General features: G+C 52.4%; 7 protein-coding genes across 7 annotated transcripts; 3 read left to right on the top strand and 4 right to left on the bottom strand.

Annotated features, from left to right (window-relative positions):
* Positions 1–1,018: 1,018 nt before the first annotated feature.
* Positions 1,019–3,039, top strand: AYO20_03126 (hypothetical protein; the record flags this gene model as incomplete). The annotated part of the gene is made up of 3 exons (XM_022641429.1): positions 1,019–1,213; positions 1,291–1,643; positions 1,740–3,039. 3 exons carry the CDS (start codon positions 1,019–1,021, stop codon positions 3,037–3,039), a joined length of 1,848 nt encoding a protein of 615 aa, XP_022502631.1.
* A 1,990-nt stretch (positions 3,040–5,029) lies between these two features.
* Positions 5,030–6,946, bottom strand: AYO20_03125 (hypothetical protein; the record flags this gene model as incomplete). The annotated part of the gene is made up of 1 exon (XM_022641428.1): positions 5,030–6,946. The coding sequence occupies one exon, from the start codon at positions 6,944–6,946 to the stop codon at positions 5,030–5,032; it is 1,917 nt and encodes a 638-aa protein (XP_022502630.1).
* A 2,205-nt stretch (positions 6,947–9,151) lies between these two features.
* On the bottom strand, positions 9,152–11,209 carry AYO20_03124 (hypothetical protein; the record flags this gene model as incomplete). The annotated part of the gene is made up of 1 exon (XM_022641427.1): positions 9,152–11,209. One exon carries the CDS (start codon positions 11,207–11,209, stop codon positions 9,152–9,154), a length of 2,058 nt encoding a protein of 685 aa, XP_022502629.1.
* A 1,505-nt stretch (positions 11,210–12,714) lies between these two features.
* Positions 12,715–14,957, top strand: AYO20_03123 (hypothetical protein; the record flags this gene model as incomplete). The annotated part of the gene is made up of 4 exons (XM_022641426.1): positions 12,715–12,736; positions 12,791–12,945; positions 13,001–13,779; positions 13,883–14,957. 4 exons carry the CDS (start codon positions 12,715–12,717, stop codon positions 14,955–14,957), a joined length of 2,031 nt encoding a protein of 676 aa, XP_022502628.1.
* Positions 14,958–17,079: 2,122 nt separating this feature from the next.
* AYO20_03122 (hypothetical protein) lies at positions 17,080–18,516 on the top strand (the record flags this gene model as incomplete). Its single annotated transcript, XM_022641425.1, has 1 exon — positions 17,080–18,516. The coding sequence occupies one exon, from the start codon at positions 17,080–17,082 to the stop codon at positions 18,514–18,516; it is 1,437 nt and encodes a 478-aa protein (XP_022502627.1).
* A 622-nt stretch (positions 18,517–19,138) lies between these two features.
* Positions 19,139–20,123, bottom strand: AYO20_03121 (hypothetical protein; the record flags this gene model as incomplete). The annotated part of the gene is made up of 2 exons (XM_022641424.1): positions 19,139–20,039; positions 20,092–20,123. The coding sequence occupies 2 exons, from the start codon at positions 20,121–20,123 to the stop codon at positions 19,139–19,141; spliced, it is 933 nt and encodes a 310-aa protein (XP_022502626.1).
* Positions 20,124–20,401: 278 nt separating this feature from the next.
* Positions 20,402–22,297, bottom strand: AYO20_03120 (hypothetical protein; the record flags this gene model as incomplete). Its single annotated transcript, XM_022641423.1, has 1 exon — positions 20,402–22,297. The coding sequence occupies one exon, from the start codon at positions 22,295–22,297 to the stop codon at positions 20,402–20,404; it is 1,896 nt and encodes a 631-aa protein (XP_022502625.1).
* Between the last annotated feature and the right edge of the window lie 842 nt (positions 22,298–23,139).

Genomic DNA, 23,139 nt, shown 5'->3' with positions numbered 1-23,139 from the left:
GCGCGACAGTCGAAGCAGCATATTTCCATCCGCAGAAAGGTCAGACTTGTCGGCGGCACTGTATACCAATCCTTACCCGAGGGAATAAGAAGGGATGTGAGGTACCCCGGCTTCGATAGACGCCAAGAGTGGTAGACAGGCGCTTCTGTCCGGCCGGTGTCGAAATCGACTTTCAGGCGCCGACAGCCGAGCACATTGAATGGCACAGAATCCGACGAAGGTCTCCTTGTACCGAATTCATACATGAAGTGCAAGGAGTCGAGTAGCCGGGGACAGGGCGGGTAGTATTGGGCGGCTGAGGGCGGTAGGAAAAGACTTTGGGGTGCTTTTGAATGGGTGGCTGGACACTGGATTAATTGCTTCTAGAGAGACGAAATTTAAGGTTGCAAGCTTCCGGATGCTTCCGCGGTATTAGCGCCTTGGCATTAGCACACATTTCGGCCTCGTACATATTGCTTGGAGTAACTTGGAGTTCGTGTTTCTCATATCACCTCTGGCAAAGACCATACACAGCAAGTTTGCTCATCGGATATAGAGCTGCAAGTGTGGTAGCTGTGCTCGAACATGTCTCCTCCAGCCACAGCATAGGCAACTCAACCTCCCACCCAATGCTTTTGGTTCAACCACCTCCAGCCTTGATGCTCACGTACTCACGTCTCAGTCCAGCATGCGGAGAATAGCAGCAGCTAATTGGGGACCCCGACCACTTCTCCCCGCACATGCCGTCCACCCCAAGCAAAGTGTTGTGGAACAAAATCAGCCACGACCGGTCACTCTCCGTACCGTCCCAGAGTAATTCCCTCTTGTCGCACGCGCCACGGAGCCAGGCCGTCCGAATCCAGCTGGACCCAAGTTATGCCTGTGTCGTGGGTCGTCCCCGTCCTTTCCCCGGAATGACTGTCTGGGGTCTGGGGTCTCAAATGCAAATACATCCCATATCCGCCTGATATGTGGTCTGATCATCTCCTTTAGAGACACTCTCCTCTCATCCTCGAGGAAGCATAGCACTGTGAACGTCATGTCAGAAGAAGCTGCGAACAAAGAGATGGCCAATAAGACCGAGGAGATAGAGGCTGTCCCAAGGCATAGCGAAGTGGCGGCGATTCGAAATGAGAGCACCGAGGACATTGAGGATGACCCTCATCGAGCTGCTCTCGAGGACAACCCTGAGAGTCCTCCGCGTGTCACTTGGTCAACGATCATGGCCGTCTTTGTAAGTTTCAAAGAACAAGAACCGCCCTTACCCTGATCCTTGTGTTGGAGTTGGCTGACCCAAATGGTGCGATATAGTTCATGGGCTTGTCCTTCGCGGGATGCATTTCAACTGCATTCCTCCTGGCATCGTCCATTTTGGTCCCAATCGGCACCGCATTGGGTGATTTGGAACCGATCAGCTGGATCGCCTCCTCTTGGGCAACCACCTCAGCAGTGAGTATGTCCCTCGGCGGCGGTCTGAGCGACATATTTGGTCGTCGCTACGTTATTATGGCCGGACAAGGCCTCAATATTGTTGGCGGTATTGTCGCGGCCACTGCTCAAACCACCAAGCATGTTATTGCTGGGTCTGCCATTGTCGGCTTCGGTGCTGGTTTGATCTTTGTTGCTTACGCCGGCATTCCCGAAATTCTGCCTAACAAGTACCGGTGAGTCCTCAACTTTCCACGTTCACTTCCGCACAGCTGTCTTTCTGCCTTTTGCGGAAAACCTCTCCCTCGAGCAATCGCTGACTTGGAAAATAGTGGAATGGGCTTGGCATGGACTGAATTCTGCATCACTCTCCCATGGGGTCTGCTTGCGACTCTCATTGCAAATCAGCTCAACGAACACGCGACGTGGCGGTGGGTTTACTACCTATCTATCATCTACTCCGCTGTTTGTCTGGTTGGGACGGCCATCTTCTACTTCCCACCGGCTCGCCCACGTAAAGACTACGACAAGACCAGATGGGAAGAGTTCCTGGAGCTGGACTTTGTGGGCTACTTGCTCTACGCTGGTGGCTTGACTGTTTTCCTCATTGGAATGAGTTGGGCTGGCGAAGAAGGCCACGCATGGCATTCTGCCTCGGTGGTAGCGCCTATTGTTCTTGGAGCTTTGACATTCATTGGCTCCTTTGTCTATGACTGGACCATGAAACCGAAGCTCCCATTGATGCCACTCCACATCTTCCGCATGGTCCGGGAATTCACCATCTTGCTGGTAGCGCTCTTCGTCTCGGGAATGGTCTTTTTCGCCATGGTCTCCTTGCTACCTCAAGCCACCGAGTCGGTCTACGATAGCGATCCGATCAAGCTCGGAGTCGCTCTGATCCCGAACGGTGTCGGTCAATTCATTGGAGGAGCAGTCCTACCTGCGTTGATTCACAAAATCAAGAACATCCGGGCTCAAATCGTCTTCGCCCTCTTCCTACAGACCCTGTTCTCGGCTCTGTATGCCTATGGAATCATACCGCACCACAAGACGGCATGGGTCATCTTCCAACTTTTCGGCATGATGTGTTTCTCGTGGATCACTCTCTGTTCGTACGTGGTTGCCGGTCTGCATGTGCCACACAAAGACCTCGGAATCGCGTCGGGATTGGTGGGCACTTTCCGCAACACAGGAGGCAGCGTCGGTATCGCCATTTTCAACACCATCAGAAATGGCGTTCTCAACAGTCAACTGGTCCCGCGCATTGTGAAGGCCGCGACGGCCAACGGGTTCCAGGGCGACGAAGCCGCGGTTAAAAGCCTCGTGACGGCCGTGTCGAACAACGCGAAAGGAATCCCCGACGCATTTGCGAAAATTCAGGGTGCCTCTCCGGCTCTCATCTCAGCGACCGCGGAAGCCTACAAGTCGGCATATGGATACGCATACCAACGCGTCTTTTACAGCACGATTCCCTTTGGCGTGATCGCCATCATTACCGCCCTCTTCATCAAGGACGCCTCGGAATACTTGACGAATCACACGGCCGTGCACATGGAAAAGGAAATCCTGGGGGAACACCACCACGAGAACAAGGCTGTGGATGCGGAGCAGCCGGAGAAGACGACAACGTAACTTTCTTGTACCATTCATTGGTCAGACGCTCCGAGGCCAGAAATCTAATCAAGGAATGCGGCTTTTCTCTCTCTATCAACCGCCGTTCTAGTGGTTTGCGCTCCGCTTCGGTTCCATTCCCCGAACGAAATATCTCCCAAGCGGACCTTCTCCTGACCATCTTCCACGGGTGGGGATGATTTGTACGTTTTTTCCTCCCTTAGGACGCCTTGGGATAGTGTTATCAAGAACAACATCTCGGAGAGAAATGAGCATTTACAGAAAAACACAATTATTCCGTGATTACAAGGACCCTTGAAGCTACTGACTGGGTACTCGGTACCAAACAGGTGGATGCTCCCTTTTTTCCTCTCTCTCTTTCTCATACGTTTTTTGATACCGTGAAACGTGAAAACCCCATGTGATTGTGATTGTGATTGTGATGTAATCCCCTCGCTCTGTTTCAACGTTGCAGGAGCATCCACAAGAGACTCTCTCTCTCTCTCTCTCTCCCCCTCTCTCTCTTACACACTCTCACTCATCCTCCCACACATACTCGGTACAGAGCACACACTCTCTCCCATGGCGGCGGTACAAAACCCAGGACTTTTCACCCGAGCTACACCCGTCGGGCCATGAGGGTTTGTTTCTCTTGTTGGAGTAAAGAGGGGAGGGCATATCTCGGAATACCGAGTTATACCACTACGAGTCACGAGAACACTGTACATAGGTAGGTGAAACAGATAGAAGTGCTGGATTCTACTCGGTACATACCTAGCCAGCTCGTAGGGAGAAGACCACGTGGTTTGTTTTTGGTCCCCAAAAGAGGGAAACATGCCGGGTGGAGGTTCGTTTACCACGTGGTCGGTACCGTACTCCGTCAGGTAGGTATGTAGACGGGGGACGACAGGGTCTACTGGAGATCTCCAATTACAAGGGCAAGTTAGTGAGCCAGCTCCTAGGGACTTGGGGTCAGGAGTCACTTTGCCCCTGGGGCTGGGGTAGCGAGGTACTAGGTAGGTAGGTACCCAGTGATGAAAAAGGAGGAGAGGCTAACCTTGAAAAAATCGACAGTGTTATTCAATCAAAGGCTTTTGGAGCACAGTCCTCTGTCCCTGCTTCGCACTCTCGCACTCGTAATCACACTGCCAGTGGCAGTGATAGTCTCAGTCTGGCTCTCATGCTCACGCTCATGCTCACGCTCTTGCTCACGCTCTTGCTCAATATTGTCCGTCCACAGATCAACCTGGACCCAGCCACGCTTCAATCAGGACTTCCGAGAGCCTTCAAACAATTTGTATGCTCGCTCTTTCATGCTTCCCAATCAATAATCCCACAGACATCGCACAGACAAGACATCAACCCAAAGCGTCACGTCATCTCGTATCACTCATTCCATTTTGGCCCTTGCAACACATGGCAGTGAAACAATACAAAGTGCTCATCACAACTCTCAATCGGCTCGCCAAAAACCAACAACGGGGTATCTTCGAGAAGGGTCAACAACAAAAACAAGATAATCCAGCGGTGACATTCATATCCGAGTCGTCTCGTACACAGCACCCTTGAATGAGCCATGGAGCGTGATCAACATGCGCTCCAAATCTCCATGCATTCATGCGCTGGTTGTGCTGTAGCCCACCTCATCTCGTCCCATGCGGCCATCATCTTGAGGCCGCTCAAGGCTTCCCGTATCGTATGCTCTGTTCTAATTCTTGTTCCTGCCCAGCATGGCAGCTCATGGTTTCTCCTCCTTCACCCAGGTAGTTGCGAGTCGTAAGGACGACTTCTCCATGTACAGATAAGAAATAAAGGCGGGTAAGAGAAGGAGAATCCTGGCTTTTTCTTGCTTCGAGAACAATGGTTCTCCTATGCTGTGCCAATCCGTACTGGCACGACCACAATGCGTTTGGAAATGACCGAAACCCGCAAATCTAAACAGCGACGCCTGCAACCGCAAACACCTCCGGATTCAAGTGGCAGAGAGGTGGGCTGGGGTTGCGCTTTAACACTAATCATTGTAGAAGAAGTGCTCCCCTGTTCTTGCATCGTAATAAAGCTTTCTGGTCTCCCTCCTCTCTCTCCGGAGATCTCTGTCGTCGTAATATTCTCGTTCTCCTGTCACCTCGCGCTGTCTCTTGGCCTGCCTTAGCTCGTCTTCTCGGAGTTCCAGCTCCCTCTCACGAGCAGTCAGTTGTTGTTCGCGTCGACTTAAATGATCCTCGAGGACCCGATCGCGCTGATAGTCCTCGACTCGGACACTTTGGCGGTCGAGTTCATCGCGAATGTAAACATCGTGTTCATCCTCCGTATGGTGATAGTGAACAATTGGCATGGCTGACTCATGAGTGGTGTACCGACGAATGGGAACGAAATCCGGCTCCCTCGCTCGTCGAGTCAAATCGCGGTGGATGATTTGCCTATCTTCGGGGATGGGCGCTGTCGCTTGCCTCATGAGTCGGGGATGACGTTCGTGGCGCGTCTCAGATGGCCGTTGGTCATACACAACGTAAGAGTTTCGACGTGGTATGGCTGGCACGATAACCTGTTGCTCACCATGATATGGTCGTTCGACATAGGACTGTCTCCTGCTTGGGCCAGGATGGTGCTTCTTATACACAACGTCGGGACGACTCTGGCTATACACCAGGCTTCCTCGGCGAGGCACCCCTCCAGGCGTGCCGAGGGAGGTATTGGAGCTTTCTGCGTACTCGGCGACAAAGCCATAGTGGCTAGTATCACTGTTTTCCGAGGAGGCATACCCCCCATCAAAATACTGCTGAGTATGCTGGTTTGGAAAATGTACAGACTCTCGGCGCCGAGACTTGGAACGAGTCTCCACCGGCACCCTGTGTCGAGAATGAGATCTTCGGGCTTCCCCGTCGACAACGACTACCGGGTGCTCATGTGGTGACTGTCCTCGACGGCCACGATGATCAGCTGTGCCCTCAACAAATACGGCGTCCACAGGAGCAGGGTCCACGGCATCGGTGGCAAAATCTTGCACTTCAGGCACCACATAGACACCATCTTCGTCATGAACAGCACCCCTATCTCGCGACTTGCTGCGAGACTTGCTGCGCTTCTTCTCCGCCTTGTCCTTCTTCTGCTCGGGTTTGGACCCCAATGGCGTCTCTCTCGCGATGTATGGTGGAAGGTTGGCGTTATTGAAGTGCATGGGACCAAGTTCGTCTCGTGGAGTTCCGTCCGCCTCAAAAAGCGGCAGGTTGGCGACAGGGTCCTCCAGTTTGTCGAGAACCGAATCTTTCCTTGCACGGCCATAGTTGTCGTTGGCGTGTCTCCTCTCTCGGACGGCTTCAACTTTTCTCACCTTCTCGCCACCATATGACTTGGCCCTTGACCTTGACCTGTCTCTACTTCGGGCCAGAATGACATCCATCTCCGGAACTTCCATTCTGCCCTTTCTGGTCTGTACTCTTTTGGACTTGATATAGACCACTTCCCAACGGGCATCTGCTGCCTCCTGGTCATTGGTTTTTCGGACCACTTCATCAAGCATGCTTCGGCGGAGTGTGGGCATACGAGTCAGCTGATCTAACACCGGACCATCGCCACCTTTGCCCCTCCTGGCCTTCCGCTCAATCTCGTCCACCGGCGCATTGATGGGCTTTTTGACACATGAGCTCCAATCGTCGCCGCGCTTGGATAGGCGATAATACAGATAATCTTGTGAGGTAGGTAAAACGTCAGCAGATCGAACCCGTTCCGCGCGAGGGCGCATCTCTTCTGGGTTATCTTCCATTGTCATTCTGTCAAAGCGTTGCTGGACACTCGGCGCCCTCTCTTCAACAAAAGCAGGCTCTTCGACGAAGCGATCGTCGAAGCGCTCTTCATACGGGTCGCGGAGAACACCAATGTCTGGATCAACTGGAGCGAAATGGTGGTCAGGTGGAATTGGTGGTTCCATAGTTGCGGGTAAGGAAGCCGCAAAGCTGGACAAGCCAGGCGCAGTCTGTTGCGTGTGAGGATGCGTCTTGTAAGAGATACTTCAAGTAAACAGACGGTGTGCAGGAAGAACGGAAGTCTGGTGGGGCAACACAACGGGGAATGGGGCAATGATATGCAGCGGCAACGCAAGGTAAATGGAACACCAGAGGAACGCCAGAGAGATTCAATTGAGCTTGCAATTCGACAGAGTGAGTGCTCGACCAATGGGTTAGCCAGCTAAGCAGCATCCGACTTCTGTTTGAGTCAAGAGAGGAGGGGAGGGATTCGTAGGTGGACGAAGACAAGTTACCCCCGACTGGTGTGGCAGAACCGCCCTTTTTCTCAGCAGGTAGGAGACCAAGAGAATGCTCGTGATGGTTGCCTTGCAGATCAAGCATGGGCCACATTGGCTCCTCTTCAAGGGCTCCTTCAGAGCCATACCTCTCTTGGTGGCATTAGCTCCGAGGAACGGGAACGTGCGGGACGTGATTTGCGGGGCCCTTGGAGGCTGCAAGCAGAGGAATGAACGAGAGAGGACAGCGTCGGTGCTCTGAAACGGCGGTGTCGCTACTCCCTCGCTGAAGGGGATGCAGGAGGTGCAGTAGCGTGGTTAGGGAGAGATTGAAATGGAGGATGATGAGAACGAATCAGAAACATTTGTCTCACGGTCAGTCATGAGCATACGGGGTATCTGTGATCATGGCAGTCCAGGCTCATGTTCGGTCATCATTGCAGTCGGGCGCGTAAGGATTCGCGTGCCAGAGCTTGTTGAAATAGGAAATAAGGGGGCGTAAAAGATGGCGGCCATTGCTAAGGGTGGGTAGAGAACATGAGACCAAATGAAGCAGCATGGGAGAAGAGGAAGAGATTCAAACCGCCACCACCAAGACAGAAGACAAGACTAATTACTCGGTGCTGCCTTTGCTCACGGCCTGCGCCTGCGCCTTCGCCTCCACCTCAAAAGTTCCACCACGTGACATTGCCCCTCTTTGCATGCTGCCAAAGGTCTCTTCGACAACGAGCTTCTCTGGCACCAAACGGCCACGAACAAACGACTCTCATTTCTAGCATGCGCCACAGGACAAAGTTGCTGATGATGGATCATGCCGACCACGCTTCGTCCCGCACGGAAACACGCGCGAACTCACTGACACTTTTTTGCTCAGACCCTTCCGTCCACACCATCACTTCGTATTGACAACACCCACTAGCTGTTTTTGACCACTAGACTTGACTCAATAGTGCTGACCTGCTTGCAGAGCCTGTCCTTGCTGCCTTGTCTGTTCAAGGTGCACCCCGAGAACGTTCCGGTAGTCGATTGCCCGACTACACAGTACAAACATTCGAGGTGGTGTGAAATGCGCTGGCCAGCCTAACCAGGTCTGGTTTCCGAGGCCATTGACGCGGGAGGCAATACTCGGTACTTCCCTTCTCTCTCCAGCCAGCTACCTGGCATCCCGTCATCGAGTCCATCGAGGAGAAAGTCCTGTGCTTTGTCTCGTCTTTTCATGCCATTTCAGGCCATGTTGCAACAGGGCAATCCCCTCTCATTGGCCTCCGGAGATTCCAGCATACCAAGGGAATGTCCTGTGTCCTGCGCGACATAGCACGTCAAAGGCTCGGCGCACAGACGGGCGAACCGGAAAAGAAGAGGACGTTCATGCAAGTACTGCGTGACGCCCGATCGCAAGGTAACGGGTTCCCAGATCTCTCGCCTCACTTTCGTACTGTGCATGTGAATTTCCCCCCGTACACTCGGTTTGGTGGAAAGAGAAAGGGAAGCGACTAGAGAACATAAGGCAACAGACTTGAACTTGTGATGGTGCATGGTATTAGGGTTTGGCTATCGATAAAACGTATCGTTCAGATGACGCGAACCTCTTTCTGACCCAACATAGGGGCAATGATCGTCGCCGTCAAAACTCCTCGCTCTGTGTGGGCATTGAAATGCTACCCCCAGCCTGACAAAACCGATGGCTGCAGATCCTCATTGACGCCCTTTTCAGAGACCCAAATTCTATGTACAATCGGCTCTGTCGCGTCGGTTTGGTCGAAATTAATTGTCCCAAATCTCAAATCGGAGATTTTGCAATCGCTTGTATTCCCTGCTCATTAAGTGTTGTACACATATGCGTCCATGTGCCAGACTGAATTGACTGACGAAAGCCATTCCGCGGCCGAAACGTTACCGCAGCGGTACCTTGACATCTTGAACGCCACGTTTGATGATTTCTTCCAAGCTCCATCGAGGTGTCACCACCAATGACTTGGCAACTTTGTCGTGCTTTTCCAGACGTTTCCGGCTTTGTTCCATCTCCCAAGTAACGCCTTCCGGAAGAGGAGGAGCACCGCCAGCGATGCCGCTCGCAAACTTGAGCTGGAGGACATTGCCAATCTCGTCGCACGCGGCAAGGAGTCGGTCGAGATCGTCCTTGTTATGTGCAGCCGAGATGCAAAACCGTGCTCGTGAGGAGATTAGAGGTGTGGCAGGGTATCCAACAACGACAACCGATATCTTGCGCTTGAGCATCTCGTGAGAGAAGGCGGGCATCTTGGCTGGATTGTAGAGCATAAGTGGAATGATAGGCGAATCGTCATGACCGTAGACGATGAACCCGAGACGCTTGAGGCCCAGTCGAAGATAGCGGGAGTTGAATGCGATCCTCTGCAATCTCTCCTCACCTTGGCCCGGCATGAGCTCGCCGTTGATGATTTTGAGAGCGGCAATAATCTGTGCCAGAACCGCGGGAGCAGGAGTCTCGCCATAGACGGTGCCGGCGTTGGAGAGTCGCAGCTTCTGAATGGCAGCTTTGTCACCAGCTACATATCCTCCATTGGCACCGAATGATTTGGTCAAAGTACCCATCAGAATGTCAACTTCCGCGGGGTGGATCCCAAAGTAGTCACAGACACCTCTGCCTCGCGGCCCCAGAGCGCCAATCGAATGGGCCTCGTCAACAAAGAGGTTGAACTTATATCGCTTCTTTAACCTGACGAGACCTGGAAGATTGCACATTGTACCTTCCATCGAATACAGGCCCTCCACAACGACGAGGATCTTCTTCCAAGGTCGATGTGTTCGCGGCTGTCCTTGAGAAATGGCCTCACGGAGCTTGCCCTCAAGATCCTTCATGTCGTTGTGCTTGAACGACGCGATCATTGCCCCGGAAAGCCTGGAACCAAATCGGATTGATGCATGGTTGAGTTCGTCCGAGATGATCAAGTCACCTTTCCCAACCAGGGCAGGGAAAATGGAAGCATTGGTACCGAAGCCCATTGAAAAGACCATTGCAGACTCCTTGCCAACGAATTCGGCGATGAGATTCTCGCAGTCGATAGCCAGCTCAGAGGTACCCACCTCGCTTCGTGAGCTAGCTGTTGAAAGCCCACACCTCCTGATTGTGTCTTCGACGAAATCGGCACAGGGACCTTCGGATTGTGCGAAGCCTAGGTAGTTGTAGGAACTCATGTTCAAAGTTTCGGTTGTGGTGCCTGTCAAGGTAAAATGGACGTTTCCATCATCCGACGTTCGATCTAGCAAATTAACGTATCTCCCGGGAACTCCGGTGGTGGGTCTGTTGAAACAGTCGTTGATGCGCATTTTCAGTCGTCGGACGTAGAAATTATCAAAATCACTGTTGAGGGCCGCATAGCCATTCCGTGCCTTGAGGTGTCGATAATTGTCTTCTTTCAGCTTCATGCCAAAAAAATCTCTAACGTGTCCGAATATTATGAGAATCAGATAGGAGATGTATGTCGTCAAAAGATAGTAGTAGGGAGGTTCGTCCATGATTGGTTCAGGAAACTCGCCCCCTGGGTGTCGACTTGTGTATCTGTGAGACTGGGAGTTCAACGGCCCGAACTGGGCGTGTTGTCGAGCCAGTTTTCGCGTCTCAGCCGGAGAAGGCGGCTGGAAAAGAGTGGTGGGTGGTTCGTCCATATTTGCAGAGTCTGCACGCGCCGTTGACAAGGAGATGCTAGGGAGCGAAAGCGAGGGTGTGCTTATTGGAGGCGAGCCAGAAGCCAGAAATGCCTGCTCCTGAGCTTTGCTGGCTGCCAACAGCGCAGCAGCAGCTGACTGAGCTTCTTTTGTCTTTGGTGACGTGGAAAAGAACTGTGCGATTTTGTTTGCTTTTTGAGAGGTCTTGTTGACGAGGCTGCCGCCCTTTTCAGACGGCGAAAAGGACGGCCAGGGGGTCGGAGGTGAGCTGCTGAGGAGGGAGCCGGACACTCGACGAGGCATGGCCAAAAGGATCGTATCAAGAGCTGCTCAGTTTGTTGACGACAACCGGTTCTTCGAGATAAGACACCGACGTTTTGTGTAAGCGCAACAGACGGGAATGTCTTCGAGTTCCTCCTTTTTCTCCAATGGATAGCGTGGACAGTGTGGCGGTGTAGCGAGAGGAGAAAAGGGAAAGGTTTTCGAGAGGAGGGGCTCGGCAGCAAATCCTTGTACACTTGCTTGCGAAGGAGGTTGGTCGAAAGAGGTGGTCGACAGATGTGAACTGGAAGAGTAGGAGGGGGATGCCGCAGTAGAAATTTGACTGTCAGTTCCCGATAGAAGCTCAGATTGCCGCTGCGATTTTCCCGCCGCGCTTGTAACAAGGAATCATGAGTTGGTTGAGCATATGACGAAGGAGAAACTCAGCGCCGGTGTGACCGGATGACTGAGATATTCCGCCCTGATCCGCCACGCTGCGGTTGGACACGAAGAGCTTGTCCCTTGCAGGAACCGCCCGTCCTCAGCCGCAGGACCCGATGCCTTTTTGCGGAGAGCGACGATGATCGGGAAGCCAGAGGTGTGCGGTATAAAGTTGAGGAAAAAGGATGCAGAATAGGAAGAGAGACAACGGCTAGGACAGCAGAGGTGCACATAACACGAAAACGACGCGAAGCTAGAAACAGAGAAAGATTTTTGCTGACAAGCCCCAGGTGGTTTGATTGAGAGGACTGGAACCCATTTCGGGGGCTGGTGCGAAATTACATGTACACCAGGACAGCCTGTCGGCGTTCGTTTCAACGAAGACCGGACCCAGGGGTGACGGAAGGGGAGCCTCGTAGGCGCTATGCGCCCAAGCGAATAGGGGGCATCAGGGGCAACAGCCGGCTAAACTCAAACCTAAGAGGGGGAAGTGGCCCCGAAGTGTGGTAGAATTTGCAGATAGATTGCACCCGGGTCTCATTGGCTAAACGACTCTGGTGGATATATGCTAATCCGGATATGGCAACTTGGCATCATCATGCAGAAATATTGTCCGTGACTGATCATTTTAGACGGATATCTGCTCTTGTGTGTGGTTTCCTCGCGAGCTCCGAGCAATGATGGGCGAAATCCCGACATATCAACGTGGACGGGGGAAGGGTCCCAAGCTACAAGTTACTGCTCATGTTTCTTCTTAACAGGATGGGCTAGATCGTGCACAACACTCTAGCTCGAACTCTGTGTCTTGGAGATCACCTACCTCGTAAAACACTTCTTTCCCATCTTTCATTCGACCTTGTCTTTCAGTAGACAGGGCTGCTTATCAAAACGGCAGCACGAGCAAAGTGACGCTGGTCGGAATGAATCCTAGTCGTCGGACAGAATTCCGTCAACGGCGGCCAACGGTCAGATTGTCGCTGCCCGCCGAGGCTCGTAGCAAATCGGAGTTTTGGCGGCCACTCATTCCCCCAAACAAAATCGCAGGCTAGTCCCTTTTCAATGACTATTCACAACATTTTTCTTTCCTCTCACCAAATTTGCCTGGAATGGCTGCAAACGGGACAAAAGGTGAGTCGAAGGACAGCGTAGAACTCTGGAGACACCCTCGTCCCGAATCGACAGAATTTTACGCTTTTCAGCAGCATGTCGCAAACAAATTCGGCGTATCTACAGCCTCTTACAATGACATTTGGCGATGGAGTGTCGACCACCCCAGTGCTTTCTGGGAGGAGATCTGGCATTACACAGGTATCAAGGCCAACAAGCAGTATGACTCTGTAGGTTGAACCCTGGCAACACAGAACAATTGACGCCAGCTAACATGTGTACCAGGTGCTGGATGAATCGGCTCCAATGTTTCCCAAGCCTGCCTTCTTCCCTGGTTGCGAATTGAACTTCGCTGAGAACCTGCTGTTCCCTCGCTCGAACCCCCCTGATGATGCTTTTGCTATTATCGCGGCCACAGAGAACACGCGTGAGCGGGTGACATGGTCGGAGCTGCGAGAACGGGTGCGCAAGTGTGCTGCGGCAATGGAGAGACATGGGCTCAAAAAGGGAGACAGAGTTGCAGGTTATCTGGCCAACCACTCCAACTCGGTGGTTGCTATGCTAGCGGCGACCTCTCTGGGTGCAATATGGTCGGGCGTCAGTCCAGACACAGGCGTACACGCCGTTCTCGACAGACTCCGCCAAATTGAACCAGTGATTCTGTTTGCCGACAATGCGGTCACGTACAACGGAAAGATCCATGAAACACATGCCAAAGTATCGCAGGTCATTTCAGAGTTACCGTCACTTAAGAACTTGGTTATTTTCGAAACCGTTCCCGGCCACCTATTTGACATCACGTCTATAAACGGAAACCCAGACAAGGTCGTCGAAACATATTCCTCCTTCTGGGCCAAGGGTGATGCATCACGACCACTCCGCTTTACTTACCTTTCTCCGGACCATCCTGTTTATATCCTGTACTCCTCCGGCACCACTGGTGTCCCCAAGCCGATTGTCCATGCATCACTGGGGACTCTACTGCAACACAAGAAGGAACACCAGATCCATTGTGATGTCAAACCACTCGAGAAGGTGTTCTACTTTTCTACGGTGACCTGGATGTGAGTTTTCCCCAGGGCGCTGGCCATGAATCGCTGAAGCTTTTCGACACTCTCCACCGTCCACGGTCCCCCTTTTTTCGAACGCTGACATGATGAATGCTAGGATGTGGCACTGGCTTGTATCAGGCTTGGCGAGCGGAGCCACTATAGTGCTGTACGACGGCTCTCCATTTCATCCGCACAAGGAGATGAGCATGCCACTTCTGATTGATGAGCTTGAAATCAACCACTTTGGCACTTCCGCCAAATATCTGTCCGTCTTGGAACAGTCTCAGACTCTACCTAGAGAGGCATCTCCCCAAAGCGCCACGCTCAAGTCTCTGAAGTCTATCTTCTCTACTGGCTCACCCCTGGCGCCCAGTACTTTCGAATACGTCTACAAGAATTTATCTCCTCCAGCCCCTCATCCAGGAATACTTCTTGGTTCTATAACAGGAGGAACAGACATAATTTCTCTGTTCGGCGCTCCTTGTCCAGTGTTGCCGGTGCACTCTGGCGAAATCCAATGTCGTGGTCTCGGTATGGCGATCAGGGCTTTCTCCGCAGATGGCCAAGATATAACATCGACGGGCCAAGCAGGAGAGCTCGTCTGCACTGTCCCGTTCCCTTGCCAACCTTGCATGTTCTGGCCGCCTGGCCCGAGCGGCGAAAAGCGATATAAGTCGTCATATTTTGAAGTGTTTACTGATCCCAAAACAGGCCATCCGATCTGGCACCACGGCGATTTTGTACGCTTCAACCCATCGACAGGTGGCATCTGGATGCTGGGCAGATCCGACGGCGTACTCAATCCGATGGGTGTCCGTTTCGGCTCCAGCGAGATCTACAACGTCCTTCTCAAGCATTTCAGTACAGAAGTGGAAGATGCGCTATGCATCGGGCGAAAGCGCGAGCAAGACACGGATGAAGTTGTCGTGCTATTTCTCAAAATGTCTAAAGGCCAGTCCTTTTCACAGGACTTGGTACAAAATATCCAAACCATGATACGGAAGGAGTTGAGTGCGCGTCATGTACCGAAGATCGTGGACGAGTGTCCTGATATCCCGGTCACAACAAATGGCAAGAAAGTCGAGGGCGTCGTCAAGCAAATTTTGAGTGGTATGCACATCAAGACAAGTGCAAGTGTGGCGAACAGTGGCTGTTTGGATTGGTACCGGGAATGGGCAAAAACACATTAGATGACGACAAAAATTCTCATTTTTTTGCAAGGAATTACGAGGACGATTCGGTCTTTCAGCGCTCCGGCGACGGCTGGTTTATGAATAGATATCAAGGCAGACACGTCAGCGGCCCAGAGATCGAGACGCTCGGGATTGTCTCAGATATTACTGGGGATATCGGTCAGGACATTAGATCATGGTTCAAGGAACTGCTTGATACAAAACAAGGGGCGGAACGATATATTGAGGCGGTAGCAGAACGGGTATAATATCGATTTTTGTCTGCGTAATTTTGGTGAAATTTCCTCGCATCATGTTTTCCTATGGATTTTCCAACCAATTATGTGTTATCAAGTGTTGAGTATCCTCAGAGGACATCCATCTGGGGGCTATCAGTCAAAAGGGGCTGAGAGGCTGATCTCGGATATCACCATCCGAGGCCAAGAAATTATGAGAATCTTTCTTCCAACCTCAATGCTCATTCTCTCCTCTGGTTGTTGCGCAGAACAAAATGCCAGTAGTGATCGAAGACACGATCTTCTGGAAATGATAGACCATTCCTGCCACTGACAAGTTACCAGGAAGTTTCGAGGTGTGTGGCACAGCAAGGAAAGTTTAGCTGTTGATCGATATTCCTTTGTGCCGAGTACGGAACACCATGACGGTAGCTCGGCGGCGTGGTATCAAAGGCACCGCGTTGGGCCCTGGAATGCCCTGTTGCGAAGCCCTTCGGGTCGCGGAACCACGCATGGGAAACCATGAGCGAGCTGGTGGAAGAACACCCACCTACCCTCGCATAGCGCGACCGCCGCCATGCACCCTCCCGCGGAAGGGAAACATTTGGTCGAAGCTTCATCGCCAGGGATTCTCGAGAACAAGCAGAACCGAAAGATGGCAGACGAACAAAGTGACAAGCCGGGGGAAGAGAATAGGCAGACCTACCATACCGCATACTGGGGCAGAACACATAAACCTACGCCAAGTCGAGCAAAATTCTGGACACCTGATTGACCCACCCCAACAATTTGGCCGAGGCCTTTGTTGTGGTAATATATTTTATTAGCACGGAATTCTCTCCAATATTCCCAATATCTATCCCGGGTTTCGACCTCCTGATGGTACACACCGAGTGAACCACATGAAGGAGCTAGTCGAGGCGTGAGGGTGTGGCCACCAGATATGGGACAGTTTCTCTTGGGGGTTACGAGAATCCTAGAAGGTAACTACCCTGACCCTGCAAGCTACCCAGAGAGGTAGCCCAGTTATCACCTGTGTGGTAACTGGGGGTTCCGCGACCATAAACAGCTTCCCTGAGCGTGGGTTGTCTGAGGCCGGAGAGGACCTGACGAAACGGCGGAAAAAACCCTCCTATACAACTGGAGGGTTTCCCTCGACCTGAACCTCAACTCCCACCGGGGGGTTGGGCTTCGAGGTTAGAGTTTTTGTCGGATATGCTGAAGGACTTTGTATGTGTGCGTGAGAAAAGTCCATGCAAGGGCTTTTTTTAGCCCCCAACGAGATTCGAACACGTACGGTTTGTTTATTTTTATGGGGGAGTGAGTGGGCTAGCACGCGCAATGCAAACACATAATTCTACCTTGGCGCTGGAGTTACTAGCATAAAGCGCGTACTTGATGAGTCCCTGAGGACCAGTGACCGCCAGTCTCTAAAGTCGCTTCCTACAAGCCAGCCCCTACACCTGTTTTACTCGGGCTGCCCTATATCTCTAATGTTGGGTCTATCACCAGCCTGGTGGAGTCAAGCTCAAGGTATGTTTGAGATAGTGCAAAATTATGCATCACAGGATGAACTTGTAAACAATCCTCAACCCGGGTCTTGTGATTCCTGGCGCTGTAGGAGGCAATGAAACGAGACATATCATAGATTATTATGGCGAGCCTTGTCTGGGGTTCGACGAGGCTGCATTACCTCGTAGTTATGTAAGTCGCTCCATAAAGCGGCAGGACCAACCGCGGTACAATTGGCTGCGATATTATTACAGGATGGATGGACAAAGACTTGCCACTCTGGAACTGCGCCATCAGTTAACCATTTCTTCATCATCTGTCCTGTGGGTCACATCCCCAGACCTGTGAGGGTATTAGAGATTTGTTCGAGCCATTTATTTCTGGGTTTAACCATGAGCTCTGGCTCTTCATATCCTCCCACCTCCTTCTTTTCTCTCCAGCCCAGACTTCTCCCACTACCACAGTCAGTCCGCAATTCACCACACCATTACTCTCGACAGCTCCCGCCACAGCCTATACGTCGATCTTCGCCCAGGCTCTTCCGCGACTTCTTCAATGCTATGCCAGATAGTGCCTCACGCAGGCAAGCTACTCTCCCTCGTCCTGTACCCAGTCACCAAGACACTTTCCACGACGTGAATCTGAATCGCGCCCTCGAAAACGCGAATCGCGCCATCCAAACCGCGCAAGAAGCCTTTCAAGAAGCCAATATAGTACAGACAGACAGTGAGGTGCCTGTGCAACTACCGGACTCGACGGTGCAGACCGACACCTCTCCACGAAGATCAGACAGTTCACCTTCGGCTGAAAGCCAGTACATCTCCCAGACCACACATCCTCACGATCCTCCCGTTGCCTATCGATACACGCCCTTCAGCAACCTTGGCGAACCTGTCTACGGTCCTCACATCTTCGACTACAATCTCCCTATTATCCCTGCACCCTTGGGAATTTGGCCAGCCAATTCTGGAGTTTATCTAAATCGTCTGGACGCAAATCACCCACTTGTCGACGGACGGCTACCGTCAGTCTTGGAAGAGGAGGCAATAAATCGTCAGCGAGAAAACCACCAGAACTGGGTGCGCACTCAAGCTAGAAGTAGTCATCGTCGGCGTACGGAGCAGGAACAAAGCCAAAGCCAAGATCTTCCACAGTTGACCATGTCCCCTCCTTCCTCATCTCTGAGAAGCACTGCCACTCGGTCTTCTCAGCATCAGCAGCCATCTACGCCAGGTGGTGAGACGGAGGATCCCTTGATCGAATCTGTGGATTTGACAACCGTTACCGACGCTGACACCCTATCCGCCGCTCTTGCCAAACAGAGACAAGACGCCATCTTGGCTCAGAACCCTGGAACAGAAAGCGGCCGTACTGCACTCACCGCGTACAAGTGCCCTGTGTGCATGGATACACCCACCGATGCAACTTCTACGGCCTGCGGACACGTGTTTTGCCACCGGTGCATACTTGATACTCTGAAGTGGTCTATTCAATCACGAAGAGAAAATGCGCCGACATCTAGGAAGACCAGAGGCGTGTGTCCTGTTTGCCGCAAAACTCTGGATATGAAGGATACCGCGGGAACTGGCAGAGGTTTGATTCCACTAGAACTGAAGTTGATGGTGAAGAAGCGGAAACGAGAGGACAGCTCGGAAGAGAAGGCCAGGGAGAAGGGCAAGGGCAAAGGAAGGTCATTGGCCAATGCAGAAACATTGAGCGATGGAGAGGGGGATGAGATCGACAAAGAGAGTGGCTCCCGGCCGACAAAATCAGAACGTGAGACCACAGAAGATGCATTTTGGGGCACCTTCATCCATGAACACGCCTAGACGGCTTGAATTCGGATATGGACAGGAGCTCCTGTCTGGGTGCATTATTTGAGCACAGCCTGAGGTGGCTGTTTTCAGATAAGGGATTGGTTTGGCTATGTGACTTGCCATGCGGGCAGCATGGACTGCTATTGCATTGTACTGGATGGGAAACTCGACACGGCCTTAGGTTTTTGCGCCTTTTTTTCCTTTAACGATACCCACGAGATGATTTTCACGACTTGCAGTGTTGGGACGAAGCCGGGCTTTATCTCTAGATTGAGTTTTTAATTTGAGGAATAGATAGAGATGGAATCCGAGGTGATACCTACCAGATCCCTTTTACAGGGGTCGAAACAATACCTTCTGCGCCTTCTGAGTACCTGCTCTGACTCCGAGCGGAGGTCCATGTATTACACGCAATCTCTCTGCATGCATAGACGCAAGACTACTGTAGCTAGTCAGAGCGTTGGGATTGTGAGGAAGCTGCGGAGCATGAGAAGCAGAGCAGCACAGCTGAGCACGGCAGGATAAAGCCTCTCCCAGATAGCGCCTTGATGTACTCTTCTCTTCCCCATTGTCACGAGGAAACGGCCATGTGTGCAGGCTTTCAGTTCAACTGGAGGTAAGTATAGAAAATGTTTTATAACGTAGGATAGTGTAACCCTCTATGCAGCCTCGTGACAATCTCGATATAGTCGGGCTCGTTCTCAAAGCTGAGAATGCCGCGCTTGATGAAGAAGTCGAGGAGGACGCACGTGGCCGACGGCGTGAACTCACCCCGTCGTAGTCGGTCTAGGATCTCCGAGACAGTCAAGAGTGCAAAGTATTTGACTTCACCGTCCATCGGGACCGGGGCCACTCCTGGAGCGAGGCCGACGTGGTAGCAAAAGTCGATCTCGGGTAGGGCGAACGGATGGCCTTCGCCATACTCTCCCCCGCCCCTCCCCACGTAGCTGAGGACGCCGGAAGGGTAAAGCCTGCCGTGCAACACTGTATCTGACAGAGACGCCTCTTCTAGGGACTCACGTAAGATGCCGTCGAGCGGAGACTCGCCCGCTTCGAGGGCACCGCTCACAGTAATGTCCAGAAGCCCGGGGCAGTAACTCTTCAACATGGAACGACGGGAGACCCACACCCTCGAGTCTGGAGTCAAGAGGGTGGTCGTCGCACTCGGGCAAAGCTCATACGCCACGAGTTGTACTGCATAGCATAAAACCCCGAACAACGGGGCCGCATTTCGCGGGATCTGCATCACGACCTGTCTATCGTGGTTGTAAACAGCGAAAGCGTCCTCGCTCAAAGAGTTTATTCCGAGAACTACCATGTTCTCTGGGAGAGCTAGGGTGGTGAGGACGATGGCATTTCGAGTCTCGCATGAAGTGCCACGGAGCGTCAAGGTGCGCTCTATGTCGCAAATCTCCCAGTGGTCTGGATTCCAGATTATCTTCTGTCTAAGTAGAGGGGAAATATGACCAAAGGTTTGTGAAGAGCCTTGGACGCAGAAACGGTAAAACTTTTCGAGGTGGTCAACATCGAGGAAGCTGCGAAAGGGTATGTAAGTAGATTTCACTGATTGAACGTCGTAGTACTGACTGCTCGCGAAGAAGTTCCAACAGGCTCTTCATAGCGTTTTATTGACCGAGTTTGGGAGGTGTATTTATTCATCAGGAAGACTGTTGTGACTGTTTCTCAACATTGCCGAGAACCCCCCAGTGGAGGTTCAAGATGCGCTCGCCGTACTCGGTACTGGTAGTAGGCCAAGATGCTGAGGTTCTTTCAAAGGAAGGTCAAGCGACAGTCGAATTCGGCGAACACACCACGTGACTCAGCCTTGCAGCCTGAAAAGGGGGCGGGGATGCCATTCAACTGCCACATAATTGCGTTGATCTTGTGCTTTATGAAATTAGCCACACAGGTTACCCGAGGGCCAGATGGTCTCCAGATCCGCCTTGTCGATAATGCCGTTAATGAACGCATCAACTGCCATGGCTTGGCTCAAGTCGCCGATATTGTATTGATGGGACGCTGATGATAGGCCTTCCAAGGAGTTCTGGAGTGAGGCTTCCGGCGGGGTTATCTCTAGAGGGTAATGCACAGCAGTATCCTTAGGGAGGACGGTAGTTGTTATCGTCGTTGAAAGTTTGTCACGATACTTGTTGCCCTTCTTGTGGTTTGGGTCGGCGCAATCAGCTTGACCTGTCAGCGCGATCTCGCTCAGAGAAGAAGAAGTATCAGTGGTATACAAAGCAGACTGCCCCACCGGCCTCGCTCCGAGTCCTGTTACTCCCCTAGAAGCGGGTTGTGACAAACTGTGCGGCGTTGGACTGAAAGCCGGTATGTCGCTAGACAGCTCGGGGAATCGGTGAAAGATGTCGGGCCCCATGGTCCAGCAATTGATATCAAGTAGTCTCTGGTCAAACAGTGGCGAGACCTTGTATAGCCCAGTGGCTTCTTCCTGGACATAGCAATCACGGAATTGATACGGCCAGAGGATCTTGACGCTGCTGCAAAATAGGGACCAGAACTCATTGCCGCAGTATCGGTGCTCGTTCTGGATGAAGCGATCACGCAGGGAGGGCCATGCGAAATAGTCGATCGCATAGCTCCGGGTCTGTTGCCACTGTCGTCTCGTGTTGTACCATGGCGGTAGACGAGTATAGCGCCCGTGTGTCGGTTCGGTGTGGAATTGGAGGAGGGTGTGCATCGCGCGGAGAATGGCTAGCCGTTCGACATTCGGACACATACTGAAGAGGGTCTCGTCGATATGTCGCAGGATCTGCCACGAGGGATGCAACCGCCCGCGCTGCGCCACCGAGGACCACCCCTCGAGCAGGGCGCGGATGGGCACGTCGTCCGACTCGATGTCTGTGGCGGGCAGTATCTCCCCTTCTGCCCATGACAGGCGCTCACCGAGCACTTCGTTAGCAAATGTCCACTGGTTGCCTCTCCACATAGATCCATCTTGTCTGTCTTGTGACAGCGGCGGGCACGTCTCATGGCAACAGCAGCATCGTTGGGAGGTATAGGCCCAGCCCGGGGCGTAGTTGGAAAGACTGAAGTTGACATAGACCTCTTTCACAGGATCGCGGCCGCCACAATCTCTTGGGGTCGGCGCAGGAGAAGACACTTTGACACGCTCGGGTCCGAAAAAGACAACAGGCCTAGGGGTTTTGATTGTGGTGGAAGGGAGCTGAGGAGTAGTCAGGCTATTGGGTAGAGCCTCACTCTCGACGACATTGGCACTGGCTTCCTCCGAACTCATTGGTGGCGGCAATGATGTAGTAGTGCCGTCATCAAAACTATATGTGTTTTGGACAACAAGACTGTCACCACCGTCTGCTGTTGCTGCTCGACAACCCTCATCTTGAGTCCCCTGTGCCGGGCTCGTCGCTACTACTCCTCCCCGAATACCACAGTCCGGTACTAGATCAACAGCTGTCCACTTGCAGTAGTACGGTTTCACCACGCTCCATATGTCATGGAAGTTCTTGACCAGGGCATCTCTTTCACGCTCCAGTTCCGTCAATTTCTTCATCAGCACGGCGACTTGACCACTGGCATCCCTTCGTCGGAATTCTTCCACTATGGCCTCCAGATGAGCGATGTGCGCCTTGGTGCGTTCGCGGGCCTGCCGCTGGCTTCGTCGGTCAGACTCTCGTTTTCGCAGACGGCCCGGAGAGACAGCCAAGGGGGTATCTTTGGCGTCAACTGCAGCTAAAGAATGGAGTTCGTTGTCATGGGGGCTCTTTGGTGTCCGCGGTGTATTTGTTTGATTGGGACGTGTCGCGCAGAAGTCCATGGAGTCGAGACTGCTGATGGTCCTTCAATTAGAGCGGTTGATCTATCTGATCGTATGTATCGGTCTCATGGGACTGGGAATGGCCGACAGCGAGTTTAAGAGCGATGAATACACCTCATATAGCCGGCTCAGAAGTAGCGTGGCATCTGTAAAAGAAGAAAATGGCATTGTACCAGGTACAGCCATGGCGCTGAGGTTTCGATCCAGGGATAATGTACCTACAGGCCCAATGGGGGTCGAGAATCGTAAAGGCGACTGAGGCCATGGCGTGCCCGTCATTACCTCGTACATTGCCTTGGCAACTCTACTCGCCCATTAGTCACACCTCTTGACCCTGGATTATGTCATTCAAGAGTGCTATCACGTGCCGTTCCCACTTGTTGAGCCATTAGCGCCTTGGCAAGCAACACCCCCCTCACACAGTTGCCGAGTACCTTACCGCTCCGTTACACATCAATCAACCCCTGTTCTGTCACGCAGTGCCTTATTGGACTCATGCACTTCGGTTGCAGCACAATGCAACTTACAATCACACTGGCCCTTACTTGGTCTTGATGATTGGGCCATAGTCCCTACTCGGTGCCTTACCTATGGTCCTCTCAGCCTAGACGGCACACTCATCGATTTCTGCAACTCAACAGACTCACCAGACTCACTCCTTCACACGAAAGCTGCGTCTTCGTCCAAAGCACAACTCCCCTGCACGATGTGGACAGCTTTATCACACCTGAAGGTGAGGGGTTCTTCTGGAATGAAAGGATCGTCGCTTTATGTTTCCAGAAGCGTTCTTGGAGTCCAGTGGCCAGCGAGACGCAGTGAGGCTGGAAACAGCACTGTTCTTC

Source organism: Fonsecaea nubica (genome assembly GCF_001646965.1).
Source record: "Fonsecaea nubica strain CBS 269.64 chromosome Unknown Scaff14, whole genome shotgun sequence".
In the NCBI taxonomy this organism is placed as follows: domain Eukaryota; kingdom Fungi; phylum Ascomycota; class Eurotiomycetes; order Chaetothyriales; family Herpotrichiellaceae; genus Fonsecaea; species Fonsecaea nubica.
Note: the sequence above shows the minus strand (reverse complement) of the source record. Positions and strands in the feature narration are given on the sequence as shown.